The sequence below is a fragment of the Theobroma cacao genome, chromosome 6, assembly GCF_053813885.1.
Source record: "Theobroma cacao isolate CCN51 chromosome 6, ASM5381388v1, whole genome shotgun sequence".
Classification (NCBI taxonomy): Eukaryota; Viridiplantae; Streptophyta; class Magnoliopsida; order Malvales; family Malvaceae; genus Theobroma; species Theobroma cacao.
Genome location: NC_142644.1, coordinates 6,607,076 through 6,620,581, shown reverse-complemented (window position 1 = coordinate 6,620,581; position 13,506 = coordinate 6,607,076). Strand labels below are relative to the sequence as shown.

The window sequence follows — 13,506 nt, the reverse complement described above, 5'->3', positions numbered from 1 at the left end:
TCTAGGACTGCTAATAAAACTCACAGGTAATACTACACACTTACCTACAGTGTTTGCATTGTAATCACCTTTTGCAAATGCCTCTTTTAAACCTTTATATAGTTCAGCTTTCAAAAATTTCTAATTATTTCTTATGTATGACAATCTTTCTTCTTCTATAATTGCAAATGCATCTACTACAAATTGTTGAAAAGTCTACCCCTTCCTAATATTGTGTTTTTAACTATTATTCGTTGTTGGATTATATAAGCATAATATTCTTAAATTGTTACATTTTGTCTCTAGGGTTTTTTTCTTATTGGTGAATCAATATAATTTATATTAGGTATGTAACCATCTTCACTCTAAAGGAAAAGATGGGGGTATTGAATGACCATGAAAGAAAATTGGAGTTTACTTATTTGTTTAAGTCCTTCAGTAATATGATCTACTATTAATCTCGATGGTCATCATATTCTCCTAAATCTCCTACTATTAAGGTTGCAATTTCAAAAATAGTTAGGAGTTTATAGTTTGGTTATCATTGTCACATGCTGCTAATAATTCTTAATTGAATAGGTGCATAGTTTGTCATTGTAAATCTATCCCTAGCTAATCTAAATACTTTAACAATTTGGTTATTTTCATCAAGCATTTTCGTTAAACTTTCTATTATTTATCTATCGATAGCAGTCATATTGTTTGAACAAAAATTCTCTAACCTATTTAAGATTTCATTTTCTATGTCATATACATAGAATTGTGCAAATTTTGATCTGTTTCCAATTATTAGCGGAAAGGAACTTATCTTATGATGATTTTGTCCATTAATTTAAAAAATGTATGGTCTTGCTCTATTGTTTATTGTATGATCGATTTTACAACCTAATCAAACGAACAAGGAACTCATTTCAGCCACACACATAGCCAGCTGTACAAACAACAATGCCAAGACAAATAGCTACCCAAAAATATGATTCATGAAAAAACCCATGTGAAAATTGCATTTAGGCACCCATGATTTTTGACACAGACAGTCTTTTATTGCTTGATAGAAAGGATACTTTCGAAAGAACATTAAAATCATCATTGCAAAAACTGCTGGATTCATGGACGGATGAGAGGATTCTTTTTAAAACTAATGGATTCATCCAAGGATGTTGAAAAGATGGACTGATACTGAAAAGATTTCTCCAAAAATCGATGGATTTAAGAATAAAAGCATGTTTCTTCACTAAAACTGGCGAATACGTGTATCCCCACATTGACTCTTAAATTCTGTGTTCCCTCTTGTGACTCTTAAACTCTCAAACTCTACGCAGATTCAACTCGACAACCCAAAGCCTAAACCCCTTAAATTCTCTCCAAATTCTTGGCGCACAAAGGAAACCATAAAACCCAATACACATGGTGTGCAAAGGAAGCCAAAACGTGACCGAACGTGCGAGCTCCGTTGGAGCTTCCTTTTAATGTAGTAGTATAAATATATTGATTTCAAGCGAATCAAATATCTCGATTTCAATATTAATTGACATTTATTCTGTTTTAAATGTTCTTATTAGTCTTTAAATTGTTCAATGGAAAGCAAGATTCTGTAATAGATCAAGAAAGAGAAAGACAAGGGCTTACTAGATTGAAGTTTGAAAACAAGGTTCATGAAACAACTATGATTTGATGCTATTTTATCTTTGGGCAATTGGGCCTTGGGGAGCTAAATTCTAATCCCAATTTAATTGCTCTCAACAGTATCGTATACTATCAGTACATAGAGACAGAGATAAGGACATATGCCATCATGTTGTGGGACATATAGAGAACTAAAGCAGCTTTACTCTTTGGCTTGGTGGTGCTGCCATGTCAAAGTTCCTCGGCCATAAATGCCAACGGAAAAGACCCCGTTGTAGTCTTCCTCCCAATAGCTGAAATGGACAAAAAAAGGGGGAGAAAAGCAAAGTCGTCTGTAAATTCTCTCTTCCATCTTCTCATCTCTTTTTCTTGCCTCGTTCATGGGAAAGTAGAAGAAGTAGTGGGGTATGGATATGCAATTCAATCAGTTGGAGTTGATCAGTCTGGCAAGCTCTTGAAAGCTGATCTCCGTCTAATCAAGAACTCCACCATTTTTGGACCTGACATTCAAAATCTCAACCTTATTGCGAGGTTATATTTAATTTTGATGCAGCTTTGATTGTTATGCAAAATATTGTTAGATTGAAGTTTGTTATGCAGCTTTGACGCAGGGGAGCGTTTGAGAATTCGAATAACAGACTCAGACGATGAAAGATGGGAAGTTCCTCAAGAAATCATCCCTCGTCGTCATGGCTCTTTTCCACAAAACCATTCCAGTTCCTTGGAAAGACGAGTTCTCACTCACCCTTCCTCCAACCTCATTTTTACCCTCTACAACACCACCCCATTTGGCTTCGCTGTCTCTCGCCGTTTCTCCGGCGACATCCTCTTTGACACGTCCCCGGATGCATCAGATTCAGGCACATTTCTTGTCTTCAAGGACCAATATATTCAACTATCCTCTTCACTCCCTAAAAACAGGTCTTCTTTGTATGGCCTTGGTGAGCATACGAAAAGCTCATTTAAGTTGAGAACCAATGATACGTTGACATTGTGGAATGCTGACATTGGTAGTGCAAATCCCGATGTGAATCTCTACGGTTCTCATCCATTTTATCTGGATGTGAGATTGGGGTCGGAGGATGGCAGAGTTAGAACAGGGTCAAGTCATGGAGTTTTGTTGCTTAACAGTAATGGTATGGATATAATATACGGTGGTGATAGGATAACTTACAAGATCATTGGTGGAATCATAGATTTGTTTATTTTCGAGGGGCCTTCACCAGAGATGGTGGTACAGCAGTACACCGGCCTCATTGGCCGACCTGCACCTATGCCATATTGGTCATTTGGTAGGTAAATCCTTGACTTCTTATTATTTCTTATGTTTTTGATTGATTGCAATTACACTACTGTTTATTTAATTGGACACTTCTAACATTTTGAGATAAAGATACTCTCATGGATAGCATAAATAACTCATCCGTCATTTTATAATCTTGTAGACATACATATTGAGTGATAGGATGAACTATTTTCTGATAGAGACCAAATGGTGACACCATTAATCTGGAATGGTTATTTCTACTCTGTATTTCTAGTATATCTCTTTCTTTGTTTGTCCTCTCACTTGGAAGCCTTGTCTCAAATTAATTAGCAGGCTTGTTATGTTTTGGTTGGAGAAACAGTTTCAGCAAAATAAACAAGTATATTGCTCAAATCTGATGAATAACATAGAAGAAGCAAGAACCCAAAATATATGTAGAAGTTTCAAAAGGACAGACTACTTATGATGAATGGGAAAGTAGTTTATAGTATATATATTTTGGAAAGAACATCAAATAACAGACTCAATGAATCTGGTTGAATGATTTGTCTCACCATAAAATTCTACAACTCATTCCCTCTAGTTTAGATTCTGCACATAGTATTCTCCCTGTATTTAGGCTACATTTGGAATACCCTGACCTGGTTTTAACAGCAAAATAAATTCTTTCATGCTTACTCAATGGTTGGTTCATTGTCTGTGAAGGCTTTCACCAATGCCGGTGGGGTTACAAGAATGTTTCTGATATTGAAGGGGTAGTCGCTGGCTATGCAAAAGCTGGTATCCCTCTAGAGGTTATGTGGACCGATATAGACTACATGGATGGATTTAAGGATTTTACTCTTGATCCTATCAACTTTCCTCAGGAACATATGAAGAACTTTGTTGACACACTTCACCAAAATGGTCAGAAATATGTACTCATCTTGGATCCAGGTAAGTCTTAAGTTTGAACTTTTTGTTCCACTAGTCACCAGCTTGCTAAACTGAAGTATGAACAATTGAGAACAATTAAGCATGAGAGAAAAAAAATAATGTACCTGATTTTGTGATAATTATGTGCCTTCTTTTCAGGTATTAGTGTGAATAAATCATATGCAACTTATATAAGAGGGATGCAGGCTGATATATTTATAAAACGTGACGGTATCCCTTACCTTGGTCAGGTTTGGCCTGGATCAGTATACTTTCCTGATTTTGTAAATCCTGAAGGCAGAGCATTTTGGGGTAATGAGATCAAATTATTTCAAGATCTTCTCCCATTTGATGGTCTCTGGCTTGACATGAATGAGATATCAAATTTTATAACTTCCCCTCCTACTCCATCTTCAACCTTTGATAGCCCTCCTTACCTGATAAATAATGCTGGAATCAGGCGACCAATCAATAACTTAACTGTGCCAGCAACTTCTCTACATTTTGGTAACATTACGGTGTACAATGCCCATAACCTTTATGGCCTATTAGAAGCCAAAGCGACAAATGCTGCTTTAATCAATGTGACTGGAAAAAGGCCATTTATACTCTCCAGATCAACCTTTGTGGGCTCTGGAAAGTACACAGCTCATTGGACTGGTGATAATGCTGCTACCTGGGATGATTTGGCATACTCTATTCCATCAATTCTCAGTTTCGGAATATTCGGAATCCCAATGGTTGGAGCCGATATATGTGGTTTTTCTGGAAACACAACTGAAGAGCTTTGTAGACGTTGGATTCAGGTAAGGAGTCCTTTTGTCATTTAAATGCAGATGGGGAATGTCAGCTCTCTTTACATGCATTACTTAACAAGCAAATTATATTTATTTTTCTCTTGTCCCAAATATGGCAAATAATAATCAATTGCAAACTTTCATTTGTAGAAGCATTCTCAATTTGGACTGATTCAAAAACCGAAAGAAAGAAGAAACTCTAGAATAAATATGACAGGATTACTACCAAGAGCTATTCCTGCTTTGAATTGTACAAAACCAAGTAAAAAGAGTGGTTCCCTATGGTGCTTATGCTTTCCATTTAATGATTATGATGTTTTAATGCTGCAGCTAGGTGCCTTTTACCCCTTTGCGCGAGACCACTCAGCATTAAACACAAGACGTCAGGAGCTTTATCTCTGGGAATCAGTTGCTGCAACAGCCAAGAAGGTGCTAGGCCTCCGCTACCAGCTACTTCCCCACATGTACACATTAATGTATGAGGCACACACAAAAGGAATCCCCATTGCACGACCCCTTTTTTTCTCTTTTCCTCGAGACATAAATACGTATGAAATCAGCTCACAGTTTTTGATTGGAAACGGTATATTGGTGTCACCTGTTTTGAAGCCCGGAGCAGTTTCTGTTGATGCATACTTCCCAGCAGGAAATTGGTTTGACCTCTTTAACCACAATATCTCTATCATTGTAGAAAACGGAGAGTACATTATGCTTGATGCACCGCCTGATCATATAAATGTACATGTTCGAGAAGGGAGTATCTTGGTGCTGCAAGGAGAAGCCCTGACGACAAAAGAAGCTCGAAGCATGCCATTTCACCTCCTAGTTGTGGCTAGTAGCAAGGAAAACAGCAGTGGACAAGTATTTTTAGATGACGGGGAAGAAGTGGAGATGGGTGGAGAAAGCAGAAATTGGAGTTTGGTGAAATTTCATGCTGTAGTTGTTGGAGACAAACTAACGATCAGATCAAGCGTTGTGAATGGTGAATTTGCAGTCAGTCGGAACTGGACTATAGACAAGTTGACATTTATAGGTCTAGAAAAGGTTAATGGAATTAAAGGGTATGAGTTGCCCACTAACAAGAATGGAAATATATATGTAACAACAAGCTTTCATAGCAATGGAGACCAGTTTGGCATTGCAGAGATGTCAGACTTGTCTTTGCTTGTTGGAGAAGAGTTTCAGTTAGAGTTGAAGCTCAACAACTAGCATAAGAAGCTGCAATTCATTTGGGAATGAATACCCTTGCCTATTAAAAATGAGGAGTTGATCCGACAACTCATTTATATACCAGTTTAATGTTTAATTTTTTTGATAAATTACAGAAAACTACTATGTGATTTATCTCTCTCTTAATCGCTTTCTTCTTCCTTATCTCATGCTATTCATACCCATTGTTCCCACTCATCTCTCTCTCCTTGTGTTCTTTACACCCAACCAAAGAGAGTAACAGTTAGCCAAAGCCATTGTTCCGCTGCAATCCTTATTAACGCTTCGCTTCTTTATTTTCCTTTTTCAGTTTTTCACCCATTCTTCACTCTCTCACTAGAACAAAAGTCCCTTACATCAATATCTTATAAGTCTTCCCTAATCCGTAATGTTCTCAAGATTTTACAAACACAAAACAATGGATCTTAATTATGCTGTGATTTTTTATCATTCTCGTTGAAATTATACTTAAAATTGGGGCATTTAAAAAGTAATAAGATGTTTTTAAAAATAACTCTCTTTATAATTTTAACTATTTTTAGATAAATTGGATAAAATTACCTTTAATAAAGTTACACGCTGTGATGTGACACGTCATGTACAAAAACTTGTGACAAGTCATGGTTAGCGTGTTACACGCCATGTACAAAAACCTGTGACAAGTCATGGTTAGCGTGTTACACGCTATGTACAAAAATATGTGACAAATCATGGTTAGCTTGTTACACACCATGTACAAAAACTTATGATAAGCCATGATTAGTGTGTTACACGCTATGTACAAAAATATGTGACAAGCCATGGTTAGCTTGCTACATGCCATGTACAAAAACCTGTGACAAGCTATGGTTAGCATGTTACACGCTATGTACAAAAACATATGACATGTCGTGTACAAAAATATGTGACAACACGCTATGTACAAAAATATATGACAAGCCAAGTACAAAAACCTATGACAAGCTATGGTTAGCTTGTTACACGCCATGTACAAAAACTTGTGACAAGCCATGGTTAGGTTGTTACACGCCATGTTGAAAAAACATATTGTTGTTACACACCATGTAAAAAACATGTTACACGCCATGGTTAAAAAAAGTTGTTACACGTCATGTTGAAAAAAAAATATTGTTGTTATATGCCATGTTGAAAAAATATTGTTGTTACACGCCATATTCAAAAATATTTTGTTACACTTTAATGCCTAAAATGTTATTGTTAATATGAACCAAAACTTCAAATCCTCTCAACTTTTTTCTTTTTTTTTTGACAATTTGGCACAAATTAAAGTGTTTTTAACATGTTTTCATAAATCAAAATACAAATGTTTTTTATCTAAAACACCGACTTTGACTAAAAATAAAAAAAATTCTTTGAAAACCTAGATTTATAAATTTCAAAATTTTGAGTTTATTGGTATTTAGGTTCCAGATTGATTAAATTAAAAGCTATTTCATACATTTTTTTATTATTTCTACTGTTTTAGTTTATCCAAAATATCTAAAAATTGGATTTCCCAAACAGCCACCTACCCAAGCACGTCAAAACCATTGCTTAGTGTCTTGAAAGCGTAAGAAAGAGAAATCTAAAAACGTGGGAGAGAGAAATCGAAAGCATAGTAGACGCATGCCAAACAAAGAAATCGATAAAATTTGAGAGACTAGGATGGTGAGAAAGAATTCCGAAGCACAAATGGGGAGAAATGGGGAGAAATTGTGATGAATGGTTTAATTTATTTGAAATAGTTTAAAGGGTATTTTCATCAAGTTATGACTAAATATGGCTAAAAACAGTTAAACTTATTTTGATGGTTACTTTTAAAATGTCTTTATCAAGAAATGTCATTTCTCACAATTTCCTCCTTAAAATTTGTAGAGATTTAATTGCATGACAATGGACAAGGTGTTGACTAGTACTTTGTAAGCTTTTCAAGGTGATAAATATTGAGAAAATTGTGAGAAATAACCTTCTTAATAAAGTCATTTCAAAAATGACCTTCACTATAATTTTAATTGTGTTAAGACAAATTTTGGCATGATTTGACAATAATACCCTTTACACCATTTAATCCAAATTAAGTGGTTCTCGTTTTTTTCTCCTCTCCCACCATTCAGATAAAAATTTCAAAATTAAATCTCGATTTAACTATGTTTCCATCCAAGTCTCCAACGTCATCAGGGTATATATCTCGTCGTTTAGCTCTCCAATGCTATCAAGGTCTATATTGACATCCAACTTTTTCACTATCCCAAAGTGCAGAGATGACATCAAGGTATTTGTTATGAGTTCTTGGGTTTATTTTTTTATATTCATAGAATGCAAAAGTTGATGGATAAATTATATGACTTTGGAAACTTAAATTTGGCTGGAAGTAGAGAATCAATCAGTTTATAGGCGATGCGTAAATATTTATTAGGCATTGCGTCACTGAATATTGGGTGTGTTACTAGATATTAGGAATCGTAACCTGTTTATTTGGCATTACGTGACTGAATATTAGACAATGTGGGACTAGATAGGTGTCAAACCCTACTTTGTAAAATAATTATGATGTCATTTACATGCTCAATAGAATGTTTGTATATTGAGGAAGCTCGAGAAATCAACAAAAGATGGTATTGCCCCTAGATGTGCTGTGAAGTTGATTTATACCTCGAGCTAGTTCAAATGAAAAATTTAAAAGGAATTTGAGAGTTCTGAAATCCCAAAATTTACTTAGAATGGTGATTTGGAGTTGGAAGATCAATTTGGAATCAATCAGGAAATTTGACCGGTTATGAGGCAAAATGGTCATTTTACAATTTGAGGACAAAATGGGAATTAGAAAAAAAAAAGATTTTCTTAGCCCCATTTGACATATTTGAGTATGATATGAGTATTAAAGTACAATTGGAAGATTTAGCAGCGAAAATATATGAATTTTTGGTATTTTTGGAGTATAGGGGTAAAATGGTAATTCTACCATCCTAGGACGAAATTGAATTTTTTGAGAGAATTTAGATCAAATTTGATTAAATGGAGCATGGTATGAGTATAAGTGATGAAAAATATGTCTATGGGCAATTTTTCAGTTTTTGGGGTAAAAATGTAATTTTTCACTTTACGGGGGTAAAAGTGTAATTTTTAAAAATTTACTCCACCAAAACTTTGGAAAAGTCTAGAAATTTCGTGGAAGACATGGATAAGTGAAGAGGATTGAGTGGTAGGAAAAGAAAGTCAAAAAGATGGCTAGAAAAAAATAAAATAATAAAATATTCAAAAGGTAAATAAAATAATAATATTTTATTAAGCCTATTAAAAGGCTTGAAAATTCCAGAATTCTTCATTGGGAGGGTCAGCCAAAACTAGCAGGAGAGAGAGAGAAATAAGAACAAACCCTAGAGTGAGAAAATTCAAAGAAAAAGTGTGATTTTTCAAGGAATCAAGTGTTTAAAGGTATGATTTTTCAAGCTTAGCTTAAGATTTATCATTTCCATGCATTTCTCCTTATTTTTCATGGTTAAATTATGTGTTTTGATGATGGATTCAAATCTGATCATATGGGTTTAGAGAGAGAAAGTTGTTAGATTAATTTGATTTTGAACTATGTTAGTGTTTAGTGTTAGTTTAGCATGTTTATGAGTAAAATAATAAGAAAAATATTCATTTTCTCCATGAATTTCTCTAGGCCGAATCTAGCCAATAGTGTGTGAGGATGAGGTTGACTTTATTTTAAGAGAATTAGATGGAAAAATGATGAATTATGAGGTTGGAAATTAAATGGGAATTTTTGGTGCAAAAAAATTGAAATTTTTACCCACTAGGGGTAAAAGCGTAATTTGTGGTCCGAGCTGATAAATTGGATCACATTCACAGTCATTGAGGTTTTGTGGATATAATTGGATAATTGAAATTGAAATGGATGGAATTGGAGTTGAATCGGAGATTTTAGAAATTTACATCGTGTATAGGCGAGTTAGGTCGGACACTGTAATTAAGCGATTGTCCAAACATTTCACACCCTATCTAGTGCATACACATGGATAAGAGCCTGAAATAATACATATTGATTTGACACAAATTATTGAATTTTTTGTGTCATGTATTGTGGATAGGTGGTGAGCTATCTGATACGAGTAAAAGACTACACTCGAGGATCGAGAATAGGAGTATATCTACTCCTAGTACAGTAAGTAATAAAATTTTTGAAAATTTAATAATGATTTCAAAAATAGAGTAATTGGAGACCTATACTATGATTGTGTTGTTTATCCATGATTTTACATTAAATGGCTTATGATAAATGTGGGTATGACTAGTTATTTTAATGATTTAAAGAATATGAGAACTGCTTTGATTTGCCTTGAATGTGTTAAGTTAGCCATGTCATACTATTGTGATTTTATTGGTTGGTGGATTATAAAGTGGGCACTGTAGTGACGGGGGTTCCGTGGGCTAGCCTAATTAGAGGGGCACGATTCTCAATTATTGAGCTTACCTCGATTGGAGAGGCGTGTAGGATAACTCCCGAGGTAGGATTTGAGTACACTTCACGCTAGCCACCACATGAAACTGGGACTCAGCCAACGCCGAGGAACGGCTGTGTTGTCAGAGGTGAAATGTGTTTGTGTGTGTGACAATAAACAGCCTTGACGGTCTCGGTAAAATGCTTTCGCGGGGTATCTCCGAGAATGGATTTTTGGCAAAGGCCAAGTTTTTGAAAAGTGCATAAGCCATGTTGAGTAATTGGATGAAATCCAATTATTTATATGGGTTGGGACGAATTATTTTAATTGTCTCCTATTACTTGGCTTTAGATTATTTTGATGATGTTTATCTACTCACTGAGATTTTATAATCTCACCCCTTCTTCCTATACATTTTTCAGGCTTAGAATAGGTAGTAGACTGTCAATTGCATAAAGAAGTAAATTTCGGAATTGCATCCTAGAAAGCAAGGTTATAGACTTAAACCTTCTCAGTTATTTGAGGGCCCACGTGTCATTGTAATTTAAATTGCATACTCCAGTTTTCTATATTACAGTATGTATAAATTTATTTTGTTTTTATGCGCAGAAATTTAATTTTTTGATGTTTCAAAAATATACATATATATATTGTTTTACATTAAAATAGATTATTTTAATTAATATTTTTAGTTTATTTTATTATTGAAAAAAAAAAGAAAAGAAAAAAAGAGAGAGGAATGGAAAAACTGGTACGAAAGCCTTGCGAGGTCTCGAAAGGCATTCAGAGGAAAAATGTCTGTCAAGGCTTCGCAGCGGTTGTCACGGGCTAGATGGGAGTTCCAGGTCTTGACAATATGAGCCAATGTGAGACTAGGTTTTAGGAATTTCGTGAGTTGTGCAATGTGTGACTGGTTTATAGGCATTGCATGACTTGTTGTAGGCATTGCATGACTGGTTTTTAGTAATTGCGTTGCTTTGTCTACCTAATGCTGAAGCTGATTATCTACTAATTCAACCCCCTCAATAACAATTTTTGTAAAACTAGAAGAGAATTAGGAATGTTTAATAACCAATTCAACCCCCTTATTCCACTTATATCAATGCAGAAAACCATCCAGATTCGATTAACACAAAACTTTGAAATTCTCTTTAAAGCACTTAATGCATTAATTTACGAACTAACCATATTCATCAGAAAACAAACCTAAAACCATTGAACACCCTTCCAAGATTCAGCATTCATGCTTATAAATAAAAGGAACCATTATCCATTTTAATCAAAGTTATCTAAAGGAAAATCTCAAAATTCTAATGGCATTCAAACGTTCCAAAGTCGAAAGTGGGAAGAAGGTTGCTGTTAAAGAGGAAGATATACCCAACAATGTTGCAGCATATCTAGTCAAGTTGATGGACGAGAAAGACATGCGTGGGTTGATGGATAAGTTCCTAGTTAGGACAGAAGTCCTGGAGACAGAAATTCTGGGCAATAACAAGATTCTAGCTTAAATTTATGAAATAGTAGATGAGATTAGGAAGAAATGAATCATGGTTCATATGTTGTATCATCTGTTTTTTTTGGCTAATGAATAAAAATATTGATTGATCACATATTTTCCATAAAATGAGTTATTGCTTTTAATTTCTATTATACTGAATAACTTGGTTACTTACCCTAATTTCTTAATTTCTATTTATATAAGAGAAGCAAAGGTATGATGACAAAAGTTCGAATATTATTTTATTTATAGGCATTAAGTGAATGGATATTATGCATTATGTGAATGGATATGATGCATTGTTTGAATGGATATTAGGCATTACGTGTCCAGTTGCTATGTATTCCGTGACTGGTTTTTTTGTATACCGTGACGTAGGGCCAATGCGTGACTGGGTTTTTTGGCATAACGTGAGTGGTTATTGCGTGACCTATTATTAGATATTGCGAGACTGGGTTATAGGTGCTACGTGAATTGTGCAATGCATATCTTGTGTTAAGACCTTGCTTGACTTGTTTTTATGTTTTATGTGACTTGTTGTTATGTATTGCATGATGTTGGGCTAGTACATGATTGGTTATGTTGGCATAACGTGAGTGGATATTAGGCATTGAGTGACTTATTATTAGGTATTGCGAGACTAGGTTATGGGAGTTGTGTGAATTGTGCAATGCATATCTTGTGTTGAGACATTTCTTGACTACTTTTTAGGCATTGCGTGATTGGTTTTTATGTATTGCTTGACTTGTTGTTATGTATTGCGTGATGTTGGGTCAGTACGTGACTTATTATGTTGGCATAATGTGAGGAGATATTAGGCATTGAGTGACTTATTATTAGGTATTGTAAGATTGGCAATGCATGACTTGTGCAATTCATCTCTTGATTTGAGGCTTTTGTTTACTAGTTTTTAGGCATTGCGTGTGTCACAGCCCAAATTCTCTGGCCATGACCGGTGCATGGGCCCAATAGGCATAGCCCACTAAGCCCAAGCAAGCTTCTTTATGCAATTTCGATTGTCATTCCCATCCATCATCTTTAAAATGAAGTGTTGTAACTCTCAAAAGTAAATGTTCTAGTAATATTTTATAACAACTGAATATTCACATTTATATTATATCAAAGTACTGTCATTATCAATCAAACATATACATACTTCATTTATAACATGACTCTTAGTAGTTTACATTACATATACATGTTCACCAGTAATAGACTCGAGATCGTTAGCGGAGTGACTTTGGGTGAAGATACAGCTACTGAGATGCCATAGTACTTACCAAGAAGACGAGCATATGTGTGCGACTTAATCTAGGTCCCAACTGCCTCCAAATCTGAAAACACGAATTTTAAAAGCATGAGTACGAAACTCAGTGAGTGAACACAAGAAGGGAACAAGCAATCAATAGGAAGAATTTGGAAATCATGATGCACTTGTTTCAAAAACAATGCAATTGATTTAATTTCTTACTAGAAACCCCTCATTTAAAACTTTGATCAATAACTTCATAGTGATACAAAAACCCATGATCAATCCATAAAGTTAAATGGGTGAAAATATGTAAAAAATCGAATAGGGTAGCATGCAAGACATAATGTTTCTCGCTGCAACGAGAAACAGTATAAGTTTGCATGTATTTCAGTTTTCTGACATATCTTCCACTACAAAAGTCCAATTGACCTAATTTTTATACCATTAGAAATCTAAGAGGTAGGGCTACAACGTTTATGTTTACCACTTTTCCTAGTTCTGGTGGGAAGGTGGTCAAC

The 13,506-nt window shown here is 34.9% G+C and overlaps 1 protein-coding gene across 2 annotated transcripts; it reads left to right on the top strand.

Moving 5' to 3' along the window:
• Positions 1 to 1,783: 1,783 nt before the first annotated feature.
• On the top strand, positions 1,784 to 5,928 carry LOC18595546 (Glycosyl hydrolases family 31 protein). Of its 2 annotated transcripts, XM_088807708.1 has the most exons (6): positions 1,784 to 2,136; positions 2,206 to 2,897; positions 3,578 to 3,808; positions 3,947 to 4,593; positions 4,915 to 5,013; positions 5,276 to 5,467. In XM_088807708.1, exons 1-6 carry the CDS (start codon positions 1,904 to 1,906, stop codon positions 5,318 to 5,320), a joined length of 1,947 nt encoding a protein of 648 aa, XP_088663834.1. In that variant the 5' UTR covers positions 1,784 to 1,903; the 3' UTR covers positions 5,321 to 5,467. The 2 variants fall into 2 exon arrangements, with proteins under 2 accessions (XP_088663834.1, XP_007023616.3); XM_007023554.3 differs by having other exon boundaries at positions 1,791 to 2,136; positions 4,915 to 5,928.
• The last annotated feature ends 7,578 nt before the right edge of the window (positions 5,929 to 13,506 follow it).